A 22,466-nucleotide genomic window follows, 5' to 3' on the forward strand; every position below is an offset into this window, starting at 1 on the left:
ACGTTTGAACACCTCATTTTGATAAAAGCAAACTGATCATGATAGCGTCCATCATTTCTATGGTGCTCTATCAACGTTAAAAATACAAAAAATATGTTTTTCCCTCCATACGGAAACCTATACTTTAATAAATATTAATATTTTAATTATTTATATTTTTTTAAATTTTAAAAATTATTTTAACATTTTGTATTTTGCTTTAATAAATATTAATATTTTAATTATTTATATTTTTTTAAATTTTAAAAATTATTTTAATATTTTGTATTTTAATTAAATTTTTATTTTATTTTTTTAATTTATTTTAATTACAAATATTAATATTTTGCATGTAAAGTGGAAGCTGGATGATAAGCACACTTAAAAATAATACCTTAACATCTTAATAAATTAATATTTTAATTCAATTAAATTTATTTTATTTTAAAATATTATTATATTATTCATAATTTTTATGGGTAATCGCTAAAAAGAACAACTTAACATCTAATAAATTTGTAAGATTCCTAATTTTACTCATTTTATATATATATATATATATATATATATATATATATATATATTATGCATGCAATATCTAATTAACATATAAACATATATTGTTTTCTTATATTTGTATTTCAAAAATATATCCCTCTTCATAGGGATTTAATATATACATCAAAAAGTTTAAAAACAAAACAAAGCAAAACATTCAATTTAAATTTATCTAATCTTCCTGTTGCTCACTGAGGAGCTCTATTACCTGCAACTTCATCTGCTCTCGTGTAATTAAAGAAAACAAACACAAAACAAAGCATGGGGTAAGCTAGCTATTTTTAAGAATTCTAATATAAATTTAACTTTCAAGAACAAACATAATCCATGAAATTCTCATAATTTACACAAATTCATCAAATGTCTATCACAACTATCATCCACATTATTCATGTCAGATCTTTATTGACTCACATACTCAAACACTTGACTCTACTTCCGGAAGACTTGTATATTGAAATTAGAATCTTGATACTTGCACCTGTCATACTAATCACTGTGAATCCACACAGCCATGCGCATAAACATCTCAATATCTCATCATCTAGTATGATAGGGTAAATTCATATGACTTGAAAGACCAAATTATATTTCAAAGCATAAACAAAGTCATATGAACCTCCATCGACTCTCACCAACTGAATAACTTCATCTATTTGATTCCATTATATCAGTAGAGACAGGATGTCTCATTACAGGCCTAACATATCAATATACCCTAACAACAATCTCAACACGGTATTTCCTTTCTTGAAAATACTATGTTTGATCTCACTTTCACCACATTCAATATCTCATGTAACACATCAATACACCATACAATCACAACATATAATTTAAACTTTCTAACAATCCAAATATATCCAAGAAGTTATTTAACAATAGTAATCCAAAATAAACTATGCTAAAATAATAATGATAGTAATATCCATAACATAGAGCACCAGAAATTTTGGGTCGATCGAAAATATTTTAGGTTGATCTAAATGACACCAGAGAACACCATGAATTTTGGGTTGATCGAAAATATTTTAGGTTGATCAAAATGACACCAGAGAGCACAAAAAATTTTGGGTCGATCGAAAATATTTTAGATTGATCTAAATGACACTAGAGAGCACCATGAATTTTGGGTTGATCAAAAATATTTTAGGTTGATCGAAATGACACCAGAGAGCACCAGAAATTTTGGGTTGATCGAAAATATTTTAGGTTGATCGAAATGACACCAGAGAGCACCAAAAATTTTAGATTGATCGAAAATATTTTTAGGTTGATCGAAATGACACCAGAGAGCACCATAAATAACAAAGTCCCTGCTATAGCTAAAATTTATCTAAATCAATATCAAACGACATTATAATTGTATAACAACAACCATATATCAAATTTCACCTTCAAATCTTCTAGCCTAGTGTTCTATTGGAAATTAAGGCTAGCTTCCCTTACCTGAAAATTAGTAGATATTCACCAAGAGCTCCAAAATCACGAAGAACTCAAAGGTAACTTAACCTGTATCAGAGAGTCCTAATAAAAAATCTAACTATATCACTAAGACCCTCAGCTAACAGAGATTAACCCTGAAGCTAAAAGGGTCACATGCAAAGCAAGGACAAAATCAACCTGACAAGTTCAAAATTTGACTCAAAGAGAAGAGCAAAAATGAACTTACTCTATCAGATATTCCGATCGGGCAGTCTTGTAGTACTCACTGTCAGGAGTCTGATGGTGGACTCTGATCGTCAAACTGATGAACGAGGAAGTCATAATCTTAGAGAGAAGGGAGAGAAAAGGAAAAGAACTTTCTAAAGAGATGGTGATTTTTGTAAGATGAAACCTGGATAACTGAATTTCTATTATATGCCCTTTTCATTTTAGATAAAAAAATATTCAGGAATCATTTAAAATATATCACTTCTACTCTAAAGTAATTTTCTAAATCTTACAAAATTCATATTTTAATTATATATTTTTTTTAATTTTAAAATATTATTATATTCTTATAAGAAGTTGGGAAGTGGATATTTTTGTCAAAAATAAATTTCCAATTTTTATGGATCTGCATAAGAGTGCCCATACTTTGACACCTTCAATAAAATATTCACAATTCAAAATATTATTATTTTAATTATATGGCTTTTATATTTTAATATAAATTACAAATAATGATATTATTATATATATTATTAAAATAGGTTCTAAATCCGAAGTGTTTTGTTTTATATGGTGTCTTCATAAATGCCAGATCTAGTGAATCTAATCTTTGAGAAAGTGTGTTTCAACTATGCAACGTGCCTAATTAGTCTCAAAAGTTTTTGTTTCTCACCTTCTTTACTTTGCTAATCATAATGAAAGTTTAAATCTTTTTCTTACCAGTTTCCTCTTATTGTGTTAAAAATGACGTTTTTTTGGAATATGAAAAAAATTACTTTAACTAAAAGGAAAAAGAAATCACATGTTTAGAAAAGAAGGTATGATTGAATAATGGAAACGAAGGTAGCTTTGATCATCTATGTCAGATAGTAGTTTAGTTTCGTCGGGAGTGGGAATTGCAGGAGCCACTAGCTCAGGTTGACACTTACGCATTGTAAATGACAGAGAGGGAGATGGTGAAGCCATGTTTTCGATCTGAGGATGTTGTTGCTCACTTTGGGAAGAACAAAAGGGTTATTGTAATGTGTTTAATTTGAATAAGTCAGTGTTTGAGTTTGGTCAAACTTTTTCTGTCCACATTTATCCAAGATTTATGTAAAAATTAACATGACTATAACTGTATATTGGTGATTCAGTGGTGCATGTGGAAGCTATCACACTAGATTTTATGAAGGGCTTGATTTTTATGATCATTAGAAAAATAAATTTTGTATTTGTAAAAGAAAAAAAAAGATAAAAAGTAAAAATAATAAATATAAAATGGGTATAAAAAAATTATTATTATCGAAATGATTAGCGTTTATTTGATAATTGTGTACACTTACAATCAAATAAATATTAATATTTTAATATATAAAAATTCATAACTTTTATTAATTTTGAAAAAATTATAACTTTTTTTACGTGTATTTTAAAGGATTTTTTTATTTTTTATTTATTGTTTTCTGTTATAAATATTAATACTGTTGTACTCTCGTAAGTCTATCAACATATATGGTCCTTCCATCATAACTTTCTGATGTGACTTACACAATTTTCATGGCTAAAACTTAAAAGTTGTAATAAATTTCTAGATGATGTTGATTGTATTTAAGTTGAGCATTTATATCTCATAAAACAATTATTTTCACAATTAATTATATATTAATATTTTAGTCATATATTTTTATTATTTAAAATTAATTTATTATTATTATTATTTAAAAAATCATTAAATAAAAACTAAATTTGAAAATAAAATATTATTATTAATCGTGTCCACTTACCATCCCATAAATAGGTGTATGGGACTAACATTTGTGTACCCATAGCCTTAGCCATGAACTGGCTTCTGTTTTGATGCAGGTATGGCGTAAGGGGTGTTTACGAGGAAGTTTTATCGTTATGCTAAAAGGAATTGGTGTGCTGGGGGAGAGTAATTAATACCCAAAGTGGCCAAAGAGTTAGGTGACGGTGGATCGGTGCTTTATGGCACAGTGGTATGTTTAAAGTGGGGTTTTTGGGATGTTGCAAAAGTAGCCATCTGGACATGCTGCTGGATTCTTTTAGCACGTAGGCGGTAGTTCAATCTAAGATACAAACGGTGCAAGAAAGTTTGAACAATTGCCTTTGTTGTCTTTTCTCAAAGTTTTTTTTTATTGGGTATCTTAGTTCTTTTACTTTTTTTCTTATTCAATGTTTTAAAAAAATGTATTGCACCCATACTTTAAAAAAATACTTAAATTATCTTTGACTTTTTATTGAATTTTTTTTTTTAATTTTTTGATATTTTTATTGAACATTTTTTCTTTAATTTTAGAATGTGAAGTGAAGAGATTTCTCAAATTATAGAAATTGAAAGTTAAAATTTGTGTTTAGAATTGATTGCATAATTCAAAATGTAAATTTATATTTCATATTATAAAATTTAAAATTGATAATTTTAAAAAATTTGGTCATAAAAATGTTTGTAATTGTTTGTAATAAGATTGGAGTATCCCTAAATAGTCTCATTTATTATATTTTTGTTATTACTGATGAGTGATGAAAACAATTTGTATTGTATTTCCATAACAAGCTAATTTTTCTTAGCCTTTCAACCATACTTAAGACATGATTAAGCTAGAAATTTATTGTTTCATAAATTATTAGCAAACTATAAGGTAGCCATGATAAAAGTAGGACTCCTTATGGTAGTATGGTTTTGATTCCCAAACATGTTTTCCAACTCTTTTGCAAATCTATTCATAGCTTTAGCAGGCAACCAAATTGGTAAGACTATGCCTTCTTCTCCTTTTGCATTCTTATGCAACATTTGACAGGTTCCTCCAAGAAAGCTTCCAATCCCAGCTTGGGCCACTCCACCGTACACAGCCTCACCCCATCCAAAATTCACTTCTCTAAACCTCCCACGTGTCAAATCCGAAATAAGACAAGACCTTACGGTTGTAAACATGCATCGGTCCTTAATCACCATCAGATCTGCCACTGAATGCATGTACTCTTCTGTCACCACACCTTTCACTTTCTTTATTAACTCCACTGCATACCCAAATGGATTTTCACAAAGCTTCCCTGCAGTGGTAACTGCTGCAGGGAATGCAATAGCATTTCCATAGTAACCAACAGGTAAAGGAGGATTGAATCTTGCACGACCATTCACTATCACGATCATTCGAACCTCCTTATCTGCCTCTATCTGCAATGCTTTTGTACGACAACGCCAGAAGCATGCTGTGATGATGTCAAACGTGGTGCAGTGTTGAAGGTGGGTTGGAACCAAGAGACGAATAGCAGCTATTTGGGAAGGTCCAAAGAAGAACGATCGTTGAACCATGTTTTCGGTTGATGTGATGGTGTCTGGGACATGTTCGTATTCGCGATGGTTGCATGTAATACGAGGTGGATGTCTTGCCATCAGGAGTTCCCTACACCACACAGGTGGAATGGAAGGTTTGGTTGAACCACGAGCCATTTTAGCCCATGTGTTCATGAACTGTGAAATACCAGTTCCATCACACATGGTGTGGTTAATGGAGAAGGCCAAAATGAACCCACCACACTTAAGACGTGTCACCTGTCATGTCATCACCAGTTCATATCCAACATCAACAATTATGGACAAAGAGATAATTATGAAGAACTCAATTCAAAAATCCATGAAATTTTGATTACTATGGTGCTATTTTTTTTATTTTTTTTTACTAAACAGGGATCGCTTTGTGACAATACGTATATTAAACTCGTGTCAATTGATTTTTTTTCAAAACCAAATTATTTTAAATGTTTTTGTTTTTAAATAAATATGTATATTATTAATTATTTAATTACTGTTGAAAAATTAATTAAAATTAAGTCATAAGATGTAATATTTGAAATTAATTTAATAAATAATTTTTTTATATTTATATATTTGATTGAAAAATATAATATATAATTTATGTAAATATAATATTAATATATAATATAATATTGAAGTAGTATTATTTTTTGGTTAATTTAATTAGTTGAATAAAATAAATGAAAGCATAAATAAATAAGTGAAGAAAATGAAAAAAAAATTAATAATAAAAAGTTAGGATTGAATTTTATTATGAAACTTATATGAGTACAATTGTTTCCTTAAGTTTTACAATATCAACATTTTATTTATTTATTAGAAATTTCCAATTTCATTACGAATATTATTATTTACATAAATTATATATTAGTCTTTTTTAAATCAAATATATAAACATAAAAAAAATATTTAAAAAATTATTTTTAAATATAATATATATTACTTTCAATTTTAATTAATTTCAACTATAATTAAATAATTAATAATATATTTATTTATTTTAAAACAAAAATATTAAAAAAAATGTTTTAAAAAAAATAATTGAAGTTGTACTAAGTTATGAGGACATTAAGTTGACACGGACAAAATCATGTGAAATTATTACGATTTGATATAAAAGTTGTGTCACATCATGACGAGTGATCCAATCTGTAATTTATTTAAAAATAATCCTTATTTAATAAAAAAAGTTAGCTTCATGGCGGTAAAAAATCTCTATTCACGTTAGTTTAATTCTGAAAACTTTGTTTTAAAAATGGGCTCATATAAGTCATAAAATCAATAAAAAATGGATCAGAAAACTGAAAATTTAGTTATATGAATAAAGTGTATTGAACCTGTACGAGTAGAAGGGGAGTGTTGGTAATTTGTTGTGAGCCAGGAACATGGTATAGCAGTTCATGGAAGCATGGGAATGGAGGTTGGAGAGAATCACCAAATTCATGGAGTGTGACGTCAGCATCAGCCTCAATGAACATGGCACCTTCTCCAGTGCATTCCACCATTAATTTCCGGTGAGGTCCCTCCCTAACCCTACCCGCTAGTGGGTAATAGAAGACAAGTGTTTGCGACAGTGCTTTCCGAATCACTTCAACTGGATCTTTCTCTGCCATTGATGCTTGCTTTCCATAAATTTGTATTGCTGGACTGTGGAAACGCAGGGCTTCTTGATCATCAATGTCGGAAAGTAGCTTGAGTTCATGAGGAGTGGGGATAGCAGGAGCCACCAGCTGGGGTTCGCACCTTCGCACTGTAAACTTTAGAGAAGAAGAAGAAGATGATGATAAAGATGAGGCCATGAGAATTATGAGAGAAGAGAAGAGAAGAAAAATGAAGCAAATGGATTTTGGTTGAGTGACTGTGAGTTCCTCGGACTTAGGCTGCAACCCTTTATAGATGGAAATCATTCTCATTAAATAAATACTAAACACGTTTTCATGATGAGCAATAATACTTTCAAGACTTCAAAACTAAAAGATTATTGATAAAAAAATATTGAGGAAATAAACAATTTTAAAATTATATTAACCTAATTACAATAATAAACTGGGAATTTTCAATTTTCAGATGACAACATTTTTCAAACTAACAATAATCTGAAATGAAAGTATATTACGCTTGGATGCAAAATAAATCTTTCTCTTTCATGATAACATAAGATAAACAATACCAAAAGGATTCTTATAATTGTATATTATTGGGTACCGGTATTGGCGAGGCCGAGTCCTTTTGACCGAGACCAAGGGAAACTGGTCGAGATCTCATAAGACCTGGCCGATAGGTCGAGACCTCAGAAGGATTGGCCGAGATAATCAAGACCACTGGAATATGGCCGACGGCCGACCCATGTCATGATGATTTGGCCGACGGTCGACCCCATTACTGTTAACGCTCAAAGTAATGTCAGTGAAGTTAATCTGTCATTAGGAATTAGGTAATGCGACCCTAAGCGGTATCCACTTCGATAAACGGACCCAACAAGGTAGGTCCATTAGAATAATATAAATAGCACGCATCCCAAGGAGTAAGGTATGTCATTTATTACTGTTCACCTACCTGAGAGCTGACCACCCGCTTTACTGACTTGAGCGTCGGAATGCCTTCGCAGGTACCCCCACCATCCGGTGTTCACCCGGCGACCGAGTGCCGAAGGAGGACAAGAAGAATCTCAGTTCATCACCCAGTCACCTGCCCGACCGAAGGAAGGAGAAGAAGACTTCAATAGTTCTCTAGGTCCCATCTCCCTAGCAGGAACATTGGGAATGTAAAAAAATTTCATGAATTGAAGAAAAAAATGGTAAATTAATATTTTTTTTGTAAGAGTTTCTTAAATCAATTTGTGTAAGCTTTGCGAAAAAGTACAATAAATCTATTTAACATTTATTTTTTTAATGTGTTAATGTTTTGCGTATTAGGAGTTAGGTTCGACTCATTTTTTCTACTTATGATTTTTCTAAAAAGGATGATCTTCTTTCTTTTATTAAGAGTGGTGGTAGTCTGTTGGTTAAATTGGTTAAGTTAGCTGTGATAACTTTTTCTATTTGGATGATATGGCGTATGAGGAATTATGCTCGTTTTCAGGATAAAATTGAGGTTTCTAGGGCTATTTTTGGTTATTAAAGATTTAACTTGTCTAGTGGCTAATTCGTCTAAAGTTTCAATGAAAAATGATATGTTCGATTTCAATGTGCTCAAGTTTTTTTGTATTAGCACTCGTACTAGTAAAGTTCTACATTCTTTTCCTGTTAGATGGGAGTTTCCTTCACCAGACTGGGTTAAAATTAACACTGATGGGGCTGTTAGGGGTTATCCAGATCTTGCCGCTTGTGGAAGTATTTTCCGTAGGAGTATGGGGGAGTTTATTGGAGCTTTCTCTGCGTTTCTTGACGTTCAGACTGTTTTGGTTGTTGAATTTTATGGAGTTATATATACTTTGGAGGAAGCTCAAAAGTTGAGTCTTACTAATGTCTGGCTGGAATGTGACTCTGCCTTGGTTTGTGTTGCGTTTAGTGCCAGGACAAATGTTCCTTGGATGCTTCGTAATCGATGAAATACTTGTCTTAATTACTGTGGAAAAATCAGGTTTAGGGTTACTCATATCTTTCGTGAAGGGAATGCGTGAGCTGATAAATTGGCTAATTTAGGATTTATTCATAGAGAATCCTTTTTTTTAATAATACTTTTTTCATGTGATGACAAATTATTGTTGTTACTTGAGGTGTTAGTCTAGGTGAGATGTCAAGTAGCATAATAATATCTAACATGTAAGCTTTTTATAAAAAAAAATCAATTTTCACGACATCATTTAATGCTAGTAATTGTGAATTTAGGTTTTAAAAAGGCTAAATTTATAAATTCATTTGAATATTATAACTTAAGAACAAAATAATCTTTAACAATGTTATTTTAATTCTTAAAATTAAAATAATTTAATAGTAAATTTGTCTCTTATAACTTAATAGAGTATAATTATGGCATTATTTAAGTTTTTAGTTGCTTAAATATTAAAATCAACTTTTATTTTTTTCATGATTAAATTCAAAATATTTCATGTATCTGGATAATCATTCATTATAAGATATTGACATAGTGTATTATTATTATATTAAAGTTTATAAATATAAATTAAAGTTAAACATAAGATTGCGTATAAGATTATTTATGAAAGGTCATACATCAATACGAAAATGGACCGAGAGTGTCACACAGCCACAATACAACCCGAGCTTATCAAGTGCTTACCAGTCAAAGAATATTTGGTATCCATGGTTTCGCATTTTTCATATTTTGTGTGTGTGTGTGGTTAATCACAATGGAATATCTTCTTTTTACTTATTTTACTTTTTCATATTTACGTATTCCTATCTCTTTAAATTGAATTTTCTTTACATCACACAACTAAATTTAATATTATATTCAATTCAAAATTTTAATATTAAAAATTTATTTAAAATATTTTGCTAAATTCATTTATTTATCTAATATTAGAAGCAATATTGATATTTATTTCCTCATGAAAATATTGTGAGTATTATTACTTAATACGATATAATTCTCTCCGTTATATAGAACCTTTTATGCATCTTGTTAATCTTGTTAGAGTTAATGTGAGAAAAAAAGGTTACTTAAAAAAATGATGTAGTTTGATCACGACAAAAGACGTAAAAGTTGTGTAAAATTAAAAAAAAAAACACACTAAGTTGTGGATCGATCTACGTGATTTAAAAAAATTGATCAGATTATAATATAAATAAAAATAATCTTTATCTTAGAAATTAATTTATATTTAAATTAATATTTTAATATAATATTAGTTATGTAATTTCCCTATGAAATCACTTGGTTGATACACGATATTAGAGTTGAACTCAATACCAAATATCAATTATACCTGTTTGTTTTAAGATAGTGAGAAAGAATTAAAATTTGATATTAAATTTTTTATATGTTGAGAGTTATTGAAAGAATCTTATCCACTAAAGAAAAAGAATGAATGTATACCACTTATATTTCAATAATTTGACAATTATCACGCAAAACAGGTGCCACATTTTACGCATTTACGAGAAGTGATGTGTCTCATAAGACGAAGATTTTGCACACAACCATTCATTACTGTGTTCGTACTATGAAACATTAATTGTGTGTTTGTTTCTGAACAGAAATACTAAAACTTAAAAATTCAACCAAAAAGTGCGAGAAGAAGATGTGGCAAAAAATAATAAAATAAACAAACTCGATTCCAGAATCCTATGAATTATGGTAATTGCGTACTATGTTTTGCTGATCATACACACCAAATTTATTTTAAAATATAAAATAATTTGAGATGGATAAATTAGAAAAATGAATTTTTTTTTTATTCGGTTAAGGGTGTTCACAAATTTTGTACATGGAAAAGAAAAACATTCCCATCAAAATTAAGAGTAAGAAAGGATTGTTATGTACTTCAGTAATAGTGGTGGTGGTTAGCTACTTTTTTTGTGTGTTAATAAGAGTTAATAGGTGCATAGTGGAAAAAATAATTAGAAAGGAGTGTTATGTTGTCCAATATATTTTTTAAACAATGCTATGACAATTTTTTAATAATAAAATGAAATATTTAGATGAGTCGTTGATATCAGTAGTTTAGTTAAAAATAAAATATTATTAAGAAGAATGTTATACTGATTGATGTAGAATATAAGAGGATGTTAAAATATCATGAAACTCTTTTGTCAAGGTTTTTTTTTTACATTATTATTTGAGTTTTTAATTAAAATAGGCTGATATATATACGTCAACTGTGTCTGTAATTTTAATTTATTGTGATATTTATATTGGAAAAAAACATTATTTAGATTTGCTTCCATGTATTAGATTTACGAATTTTTTTTAATCAATTAAACTATAACCGGTTTTTTAACTAAATGAATTTTATATAAAAACATTGATTTGGCTTTTAATTACCTGATTAAATATCGTCGAAGTATATATAGAGTGGGTTATAAATTCTCTTTTGTCCCTTTAATGAAGGGGCTTTACCTTGCTTTTACATAGGAATTATTGAAATTATTATTTTATTTATATAATATTCTATTTTTAGAATCAAATCTATCTTTTTAAACATAGTTTAGCATTATCTGAAAAATTTTGTTTTCAATTTTTTAAAATTAAATAACTTTATAATTGCTAACAAATCTGTTAATATATTCATGTAAAAAATAGTATGTATTAAAGTTAATTATCAAATTTTAGTTTTAATATCTTAATGAGTAGTTGATAATAATAGACGTTTAACATTTTTTAAGCAATTAAATAACATATCAAGAGTAGATTAAAACTATTTAATTTTCAAATTTGGAAAACTAAATCTACAACTAAAACTTCATAGGAACGGTTGCGAACTCAAAATCCGAGAGATAATATTAGTAGATTCAATCATTGCATAGGTTGTGTTCTTTAGAGATCGATGTTCTATCACGATTTTATTCTTAAAAGACGTCTCGAAAGGTTGAGGAAGGAGAGAGTATATAACTGTCATTGTTATCGACTCCCGAGCGATGTTGGACTATATTGGGTGTACCGGAACAAATCTCCCGGTCAAGGTTTAAGGTGAGAATTCCCCCTTGTGTTTCAACTGGTAATGTGGTTAGCCTATCTTGCATAGGTTCATGTGTTTGGTTCGTTCTGTATAGGGTCATCATGTATTTGGTTCGCTCCGTGTAAGGAATGCATACTCATTTCACTGACTCGTCTCTCATAAGAGGTAGTATGTGGGATTGCGGGTCAACTCGCATAAAGAAAATATTTTTTTTAAAACAAATCATGAATTAAAAAAAAAATATTATCCACTCATTAAAGTTTTGTATCTATTTTCCCACTCCTTTCACTACAAGAAAAATTGGAATTACATACCGTCAAAATCCATACGGATTTACCCGTTATGTAATGTAAAAAAAGCAGCGCAACCAGGATTCGAACCCAAGTCTTTCCAGTGAAAGGAAGAAGCATTAACCACTAGACCAGAAAATTTTTTTGGTCATATTATCATTTTTATTATACTTATACATATTAATATAATTATTATTAATAATAATAATAAAATAAATTATATTCATATTATTAATATTATATTTATATTATTAATATTATTATTAATATTATTAGTACTAGCGGAAAAACAGGCGCTAAAGCGCCTGTGTATCCACATTTTTTTATTATTACTATATTGTATATTATTATTTGTATTCATATCTTTTAAATATCAAATATCATTAAGTAAAAATAAGATAGAAATACTTTTTTCTCATCATTTATGAGTTTCAACCTACTATTTTAATAATTAAGTTGCAGTAAAAAATATATTAAATAAATTTAAATTTATAACACAATAAACATAACCAATTTTGATTTGTTGTTAGTAACATAAAACTAAAAAAGAGAAATATAATAATGAAAAGAAAATAATAATAATAATAAGATAAGAAACTTGATAACAAACCTTAAAAAATATTTATTTTCCAATTTCTTTCCTTTTCCCCGCACCGCAAGAATGTTCATAACGCATTCATCCTCCTCATGCCTACATCAACAATGATGTCAATTTAACTTTGTACCCTAAAGAAATTAAGTCATCATTCTTGTGAATCACTAATTTTGATTTGTTGTTAGTAACATAAAACTAAAAAAGAGAAATATAATAATGAAAAGAAAAAAAAAGAAGAAGAATAAGACGAGAAACTCCATAACAAACCTGTCATATCCAGAACGCATTCATCCTCCCCGTTGATGCTCACATCAACAATGGTGTCAAGATAACTCTGTACTTGTGCAGGATTCCGCCTTCGGTGTACGAAAATGAAAAGTAGGGTAAAAAAAATAAAAATGATAAAATTGAGTGACATTAACAATTAAACAACCAAGAAAAGAAAACTCACCTACAGCAACTAACGTGGAATGTGTGTTCTTTTACTTACTCTTATCTTGAAGAATGAATCTTTTTATCTAATGGAAGTGATATGAATAGAAGAGATAAAGTGAGAAAGAGGAAGGAGAGAAAAATGATAATAAAAATTCTAAATATAAATTCAAATTGAAAAGAAACTCTGAGTGAAAACTGAAGAAATAAAGATATATTTCAAAAAGCTAAATTCAAAACAGTTTTACGTTTAAAAACTCCATTCTGATAACTGTTTTAATATTTACAAAATTACAAAATAACTAAAAATAAAATTAAGTTTTTTATATATATAAAAAACAGTTATCTATATAAAAGATAGTTATGAGGGGAATCCCCATTATATATAGGTATCATTATTAATATTATATTCATATTATCAATATTATATTCATATTATTAATATTATATTCATATTATCAATATTATATTCATATTATTAATATTAATATTAATTTTGATATAAATATACATTTAGATATTTATTGTGTGCGTATAGTAGTTTTATTTTACTTGAGTAATATTACTTTTATCCGGATATAGATAGATAGAGAGAAAAAGGAAGAAATTATATAATATTAATAAAATTTAATACTATAAATACATATATATTGATTAATATATTTTTTATTTAATCATTAATTTTTTAAAACTCATAGTTAAATTTAAATTTAATTTCATATTATATATATATATTAATATTAATATAAAATTATTTGATATCTTATTTTCAAATATATAGGTTATTATAGGTAGTTGTGAAGTTTTTGTTAGATGGCTATATAGGTGTTTGTATCTTACACTTCTTTTCTGATTTGAGATTCTTGTATAAGGATTGAAATATCCTTAAAATGTTTCCTTTAATTTTTTTTATTCTTTGTCGATAAATAAAATCTTATTTTCAAATATTTACTTACATAGATTAAAATTGATATAATGTATAATTTTTAAAATATTTTAAATTATAAATTATTTAATCACTTTGTCATTATGATTTATATATTAGTAGAAAAGGTTATTTAGTAACAACTTTTTACAATAGATTTATGGAATAATTAATATAGTTTAAACTATAATGATATGCTAACTAGTAATCTGTATTAGAGATTTAATTAATAGTTAATGTAAAAGTTATCATTCTATGTTAAAAGATAATATTGTTTGTTGACAATATTCTTTACTATAACACACAAGTAAAACCAACTACCTATAAGGAACTTAATTAAGTCAATATGATCGTAAAATAATAATTAATATGATAGTTGATTTTAATGTAATAGGTAATATGATGACTATGAGTATGACATATATTAAATGTGATTCATACTTATAGATAATATAATAAATTATGTTTAGATTCAAGTAGATTATAGATAAATTAAATGTAATTCATATGTTAATATTGTTAGTATTATTAGTATTGTTAGTATTATTAATATTGTTAGTATTATTAATATTGTTAATATTATTAATATTGTTAATATTATTAATATTATTAATAATAATAAGTATAATAAAAATCATAATAAAACTAAAGAATTTGCTTGGTGTAGTGGTTAAATTTTCTTTGGTTACTTAAGGAACCTACGGACATACGTTTTCTTGAGCTAAAGTATGAGGATGAAAAAAAAAAAATACTTCAACTAAAAAAAAGAATCACATATTTAAAAGAAAGATCAATTTGTTTTAATTTTTTTTCTTGCTCAATACTCAGATATACCTAAACACTTTATACATCATATATACTCCTACGGTGTTTCTTTTGTCTAACAAACATCTCATTATATTCTCAAAATGAATTCACCCAAATAACAACTAATCATCTTTTTTTCTCGTTCAACAGTCTCGCATGTTTACTTGCACACTTTCCACCATTTTGTTTTATAATTTTGTTTCATTCTATTTCTGTCTTAATTTTCCATTTTTGGTTCTGTAAATTCACACGTGATAAATGCTGCATCATGATGTACTATGTGGTACATGACAAGGTTAGTAACTTAACATTTTTAAAAAATTACGTGAAAAATATTAAAAATAAATAGTTCGAAACTTAGATGAATTCTGAAAGAAAGAAAATTTGAAAACTCAATTTCCTGGAAAATTAAATTTATTGTAAAATAAAGTTTCTTCATACTCGTTTTTTTTAATAAAATATTACATTATAATAAAATAATTTTTTTTAAGTGTAAAGTGAATGAAACTGGTGTAGTATAATTTTTTAGAAAAATATTACTTTAACAATTATAAATTATAATTGAAAGATACAAATTTACAACTGTAACGAGGCCAATATAATTTTAAAATTGGTCAATTTAGAAAAAATATTTCTCTTTCCAATTATAATATTTCAATTATAATATAATACATGATTGTTGATATATCAGCCATCTTCACCTTTATTTCAATCTCTACAACAGTTTTTAGGAATAAAATATTACATTATAATAAAATAATAATTTTTTATGTGTAAAATGAATGAAATTGGTGCGAATGTATAATTCACCTTTATTCCATTCTATAATTTTTTTGGAATAAAATAATAATTTTGAAGTGTAAAGTCAACGTAGTTGGTGTAAGTATGATTCACCTTTATTCTATGTATTCCATAACAAGCTAATTTTTTTCGGATGGTTTGACACTGCTCCACTTTCATTAAAGACATTTTTTTATTTTAAATTTTTTTTTATTACAAATATTAATATTTTAGTGTAAGTGTAAAAAATATAACTTTTTTTTTTCAACCTTTCACCTTTCAAGCATACTTTAAGACATGATTAAGCTGCAGGTTGTTCTAAGTCATCTTTGCTGCGAAACTCTTTGTTCTGGAGTTATATGGTGCGGTGTTGTGGTGCTGTAAAGGGGAGTCTTGGAGACTACGGGGTTAAGCTGCTATATTTTTTCTGGTTTCTTCTGCAGGGTTGGTGGGTTTGGGGCCTTTTCTGAATGTTTCCTTTCTTTCTCTCTTTAGTCCACTCTTAGGCTTTGCTTCTCCTCAGAAATCCAAGGATAGAATGCTGTTATTATTTTGTTAAATACCTTCGCTGCTGTTTTTGGAGTGGTTATGCTCTTGGTTTAGCTGAGAGAAGTTACTGTATGAGAGAAGTTACTGTATGTGTAATTCTGTTTAACCATGAAAGGTGTAATAGTTTTGGATCTCTATACCGGTTGGGATACCTGAAATATCTCCTTTTAATTTTATTTATTCATTACTAAATGATTAAACTCAAAATTTATTGTTTCATAAGCTATAAAGAAACTATAAGGTAGACATGATAAAAGTAGGACTCCTTATGGTAGTTTGGTTTTCTTTCCCAAACATGTTACACAACTCTTTTCCAAACCAATTGGTAGTTTGGTTTTGGTTCCCAAACAAGTTATCCAACTCTTTTGCAAACCTATTCATAGCTTGAGCAGGCAACCAAATTGGTAAGACTATGCCTTCTTCTCCTTTTGCATTTTTATGCAACACTTGATAGGTTCCTCCAAGAAAGCTCCCAAATCCAGTTTTGGCCACTCCACTGTACACAGCCTCACCCCACCCAAAATTCACTTCTCTAAACCTTCCACGTGTCAAATCCGAAATAATACAAGATCTTATGGTTGTAAACATGCACCGATCTTTAATCACCATTAGATCTGCCACCGAATGCATGTACTCTTCTGTCACCTCACTTTTCGCTTTCTTTATTAACTCCACTGCATACCCAAATGGATTTTCACAAAGCTTCCCTGCAGTGGAAACTGCTGCAGGGAACGCAATAGCATTTCCATAGTAACCAACAGGTAAAGGAGGATTCAACCTTGCACGACCATTCACTATCACCATCATGCGAACCTCCTCATGTGCCTCTATCTGCAATGCTTTTGTACGACAACGCCATAAGCATGCTGTGATGATGTCAAACGTGGTGCAGTGCTGAAGGTGGGGTGGGACCAAGAGACGAATAGCAGCTATTTGGGAAGGTCCAAAGAAGAACGATCGTTGAACCATGTCGTGTTCGGTTGATGTCATAGTTCTTTCGCTTGTGTCTAGGACATGTTCGTATTCACGATGGTTGAATGTAACGCGAGGTGGATGTCTTGCCATCAAGAGTTCCCTACACCACACAGGTGGAATGGAAGGTTTGGTTGAACCACGAGCCATTTCAGCCCACGTGTGCATGAACTGTGAAACACCAGTTCCATCACATATGGTGTGGTTGATGGAGGAAGTCAAAATGAAACCACCACACTTAAGCCGTGTCACCTGTTATGTTATGTCATCATCAGTACATATCCAACATCAATACCTATGGACAAAGATATAAGTAATTATGAAGAACTCACTTCAAAAATCCTTGAAATTTTTATCACCATGGTGCTATTTTTTTTCTATTTTTACTAAATAGGGATCGCTTTCCGCCAAGAATTTGTACATTAAATTCGTGTCAAGTTAATTTTTTTAAATTTTTTTTTTAAATGTTCTTATTTTTAAATAAATATGTATACTATTAATTATTTAATTACACTTAAAATTAATTAAAATTCAGTAGTGACATGTAATATTTGAAATTAATTTGATAAATAAATTTTTATATTTGTATATTTGATTAAAAAATATAAATATATAATTTATGTAAATATAATATTAATATATAATATAATTTTATAGAAGTGGTATTTTAATAAAATAATAAAGATAATAAAAATGTGTTTAAAATCATTCTTATGAAAAATCGTTATGGTTAACTTATGGTGGGATATTTTTTGTTAGTTAATTTAGTTTGTAGTTGAATAAAATAAATGAAAGCATAAATACAAGTCACAACCTAAAAGTTTTAATCAGTAAATTAGTTATATGAATAAAGTGTTTGAACCTGTACGAGGACAGGGGGAGTGTCGGTAATTTGCTGTGAGTCAGGAACATCGTACAGCAGTTCATGGAAGCATGGAAATGGAGGTTGGAGAGAATCACCAAACTCAGCCAGTGTGACGTCAGCATCAGCCTCGATGAACATGGCACCTTCTCTAGTGCAATCCACCACTAATTTCCGGTGAGGTCCCTCCCTAACCCTACCCGCTAGTGGGTAATAGAAGACAAGTGTTTGCGACAGTGCTTGCCGAATCACTTCAGCTGGATCTTTCTCTGCCATTGATGCTTGCTTTCCATAAATTTGTATCCCTGGAGTGTGATAACGCAGGCCTTCTTGATCATCAATGTCGGAAAGTAGCTTAAGTTCATGAGGAGTGGGAATAGCAGGAGGCACCAGCTGGGGTTGGCACCTTCGCACTGTAAACCTTAGAGGAGAAGAAGATGAGGCCATGTGTGTGAGTAGTTGAGAAGGGATTGGTGATATTATTAAGAGAGAGAGAACAGTTATTTAATAACTTATTTTGTTTGAGTGAGTCAAAACGTCTAAGTTTGTTCTCCTTTTATAAAGAGACATCTAGTCATACTAAACAACAATAATTATACTTTTGACAACACCCAAAACTATATAAAAATTATATTCATATCGACAATCCTATTTTTTATATAACCATATCGACAATAATGTTATGATAATTTTTTAATAATAAAATGAAATATTTAGATGAGTCATTCATAGCAGTAATTTAGTTAAAATTAAAATATTATTAAGAAGAATTTTATATTGATTAATGTATAAGAGGATGTTAAAGTATCATGAAAGAAAATCATGAAACTCTTTTGTCAAGTTTTTTTTTTACTTTATTATTTGAGATTTTAATTAATATAGGCTGATATACGTCATCTGTGTCTGTAATTTTAATTTATTATGATATTTATATTGAAAAAAATATTATTTAGACTTGCTTCCATCTATTAGATTTACGATTTTTTTAATCAATTAAACTATAATCGTTTTTTTAAATAAATGAAATTTTATAAAAAAAAAACATTGATTTGGCTTTTAATTACCCGATTAAATATATAGAGTGGGTTATAAATTTATCTTTTCTTCCTTTAATAAAGGGATTTATTGTAGTATTTTTTTTTTATATAAAAGTTTTCATGACTTAACATCTTAATTAGACGGATATTTCAAGTAAACAATTACTTGTTATCTCATGAAAAAAAGTATTATTAAAAAATTTATGAGGTGACTAAACCAAAATCCATACATTAACAAAAATGATACATAAATATATTATACTTATTTATAAAGAATTCTAAAAACATACTAGATGATAGTCTATTATACCAATAAAATGATTCTCTATGAATAAATCCTAAATTAGTCAGCAGTGCATTCCCTTCAGCCTATTTAAGAGTGAAAGGATCAGACTCATCTATAATTCAATTAGGAATATCCTGCTTCTTCCTAATCATGATATGATTAAAAAAATAAGACATTTATGATAAAGATAAGAAAATATTCAAATCACAACCTGTCCAAAATTGAGAAACGATATCCGAAATGCTAGCATTATAAGATAACCTCCTATATTTGGTAAAGAAGTAGTGAAATACAATTTTATCATTCCAGAAATAGTTGGTGGATTTACTGGAATTAGTTGGTGGATTTGCAGAAAACGTAGTTGCTTTTAATGGAGAAGTGGCTCTTGATTTAGAGACTTGGCCAATGGTTGAGAGTGGTTTAATGCGCATTAATGGGGATAATGAAAAAGCATGGGTGACCATGAATGAGGGTGCAATTCACGAAGAAGAACATGTAGTAAATGTGGTGGGCTCCATCGAGAATATCCACCCTGGGATTAATGGAGGATTAGCAGAAAACGAAGCAACATTAAATGAAGAAATGAAGAAGTGACTCACGTAGTGGTGGAGGTAGTTGGAAACCAATTAATGGGTGCTAAAGGTGGAGATGTAGGCGTGACCATCACTTTTTGAGTGCAGCTCATGTAGAGTCAACAAAGGTGGTTGGTTCTAAGTTTGGTATTAATAAGCAGGGGCATGAAAGGAATGTTTTGGATGGTGGCAGTGAAAAAGAGGGAGTGAGTGGACATTAATGGGACGTGGTTTGCTCCCATTTAAGCTTTGTTTGGATTAGAGGTTATGGATGAGTGGAAAGTTGAGGGTGTGAGGGAGTGGAAGTATGAAGAAAGTGTGAAGAAAGTTGAGGGTGTTTGGATTGAGATATGTTAGAGTGGATGTGTGAAGAAAGTTTATTAGAAATTGTGAATGATGTGATAGTTGAGAGAATATTTTAATATATTTTGAATAGTGTAAATTATAAAATTACAAATTTACCCTTGTATATAAATAAATAGGAAAATGAAATATTAATGTTAAAATTTTATTTGTAGATCATTTTAATATTATTAATGATTATTTAATAAATTTTATGTTATATAAATATATAATTGTTATTAATTATGATTTTGATTACTATTATTAATAACATTAATATAAATTAATAAAAGATGTCATGAACATTAATTAGTTGCAAAAATATACAAAAGTCATTACATTTGATGTAGAGAGATAAATACATGTTAATTTGAAATTATGCAAATTATTACAATATTTTTTATAATTTTTTTAATTTTAACATTAATAAATTACGTTAAATCTACAAAAAATTAAAATCCTAAACATTATAAATTTTGAATTCCATTCTGTCAAAATAATTTTTTTAAATACAAATTTCTATTTTTTTATAAACAATTAATTTTTAAAAAAATAATTACTTTCAACATTTATTATTAAAAAATCAGATTTATTCTTAAAAGTTTGACTGGTTTTTTTAATTAATACAACATTTTTTATAAAGCTTTTAATTATAACATTAACCATTTATGTCAGATATAAACAAATCCTATAAATTTTTAATTCCAATTCTGTAAACATATTCATTTTTAATTTCATTATGTAAACATATTCATTTTAAAACATAATAATTATCTACATTTATTACTATAAACTGAAATTTTTTATCTAAACTTTTTCTGCTTTCTTAACTTACTAAAATATTTATTTTAATTTTTTAATTTATAATATTAATTTATAAAAACCCTACACATTACAAATTTCTATTTCCAGTTCTACAAATATTCAGTTTAAATAAATAATTTTTTTTCTTATAAATAATTAAATGTTATAAAAAAATGACTACAACATTTTTTTAATGTTTTTAATGATAACATTAATAATTTATGTCAAATCTAAAAAAAAATTAACTAAACATTATAAATTTTTATTTCCATTCTGTAAAAATATTATTTAGAAATAAAAAGCTATTTTTTAAAACAATTTAATTTTTAAAAACTAATAACTATCTACATTTATTATTAGAAATTTAAATTTTTTTCTCTAAACTTTTTTTGCCTTTTTAAATTACTATAACATTAAAATAAATAAATACAAAATTAAAAAAACCTGAATAGAATGGAATAATTGTCCCTAAGGACGGATATCGATCCCACAAAGAACAGTAAATTATCGAGTACAATATTCGCTAAATATAACAACAGAACAATAAAAAAGAGTTTGAAGTGATTATGTTGGCACTGATCAATAAGAAAACAAACAAAGAATTAGTTGCTTCAATTGGAAAAATTGGGATTAAGTTTCATCTATCTCACTCTCATGTATTTTGATTAGCATGTTAATATTAAGTTCTTTAATTGAAATTGATGCCCGTATAAAAATCATTTATATCGATTCCTCGCATATAAAATCCTTAAGAATGTTCCCTAACTATCGATCCCTCGCATACTTATAAGAACAACTTAGAACGAAGCTCAGACGTTTAATAGCTATTAACATTTCAAGTCTATTCCTAGCACTCAAATATGTTAAGTATTGTTGTTTAGGTCCGAACCCTAAAAATACCTCTCGATCAGATTTAAGATTCTCAATTTGTCACGGAGAATTAAAAGTAAAACAACAATACCAATAATCAATCAAGAACTGAATATTAATATATAAAATATCACCTCAATACATAAGAGTTTGAGCAGATTACTCCCAATCCCAAAGGGTAGAATTAGCCACGCATACTTCTATCACCTTCCATTCTCCCAATTGGGTTACAATTCACTCTATGGTGTTTT

The 22,466-nt window shown here is 28.3% G+C and overlaps 2 protein-coding genes across 2 annotated transcripts; both read right to left on the reverse strand.

Moving 5' to 3' along the window:
* Positions 1-4,786: 4,786 nt before the first annotated feature.
* LOC137831761 (benzyl alcohol O-benzoyltransferase-like) lies at positions 4,787-7,379 on the reverse strand. Its single transcript, XM_068639567.1, has 2 exons — positions 6,847-7,379; positions 4,787-5,746 (listed from the first exon to the last, which is right to left on the reverse strand). Exons 1-2 carry the CDS (start codon positions 7,306-7,308, stop codon positions 4,826-4,828), a joined length of 1,383 nt encoding a protein of 460 aa, XP_068495668.1. The 5' UTR covers positions 7,309-7,379; the 3' UTR covers positions 4,787-4,825.
* A 9,286-nt stretch (positions 7,380-16,665) lies between these two features.
* Positions 16,666-18,830, reverse strand: LOC137831762 (benzyl alcohol O-benzoyltransferase-like). The gene is made up of 2 exons (XM_068639568.1): positions 18,305-18,830; positions 16,666-17,694 (listed from the first exon to the last, which is right to left on the reverse strand). Exons 1-2 carry the CDS (start codon positions 18,749-18,751, stop codon positions 16,705-16,707), a joined length of 1,437 nt encoding a protein of 478 aa, XP_068495669.1. The 5' UTR covers positions 18,752-18,830; the 3' UTR covers positions 16,666-16,704.
* Positions 18,831-22,466: the final 3,636 nt, after the last annotated feature.

The sequence above is a fragment of the Phaseolus vulgaris genome, chromosome 6 (genome assembly GCF_000499845.2).
Source record: "Phaseolus vulgaris cultivar G19833 chromosome 6, P. vulgaris v2.0, whole genome shotgun sequence".
In the NCBI taxonomy this organism is placed as follows: Eukaryota; Viridiplantae; Streptophyta; class Magnoliopsida; order Fabales; family Fabaceae; genus Phaseolus; species Phaseolus vulgaris.

Coding starts and splice junctions, on each gene's coding strand:
- LOC137831761 (XM_068639567.1), bottom strand. CDS start 7,308: ATGGCCTCATCTTTATCATCATCTTCTTCTTCTTCTCTAAAGTTTACA. Junction 5,747..6,846: donor CTCCCCTTCTACTCGTACAG/GTTCAATACACT, acceptor ATGACATGACAG/GTGACACGTCTTAAGTGTGG.
- LOC137831762 (XM_068639568.1), bottom strand. CDS start 18,751: ATGGCCTCATCTTCTTCTCCTCTAAGGTTTACAGTGCGAAGGTGCCAA. Junction 17,695..18,304: donor CTCCCCCTGTCCTCGTACAG/GTTCAAACACTT, acceptor ATAACATAACAG/GTGACACGGCTTAAGTGTGG.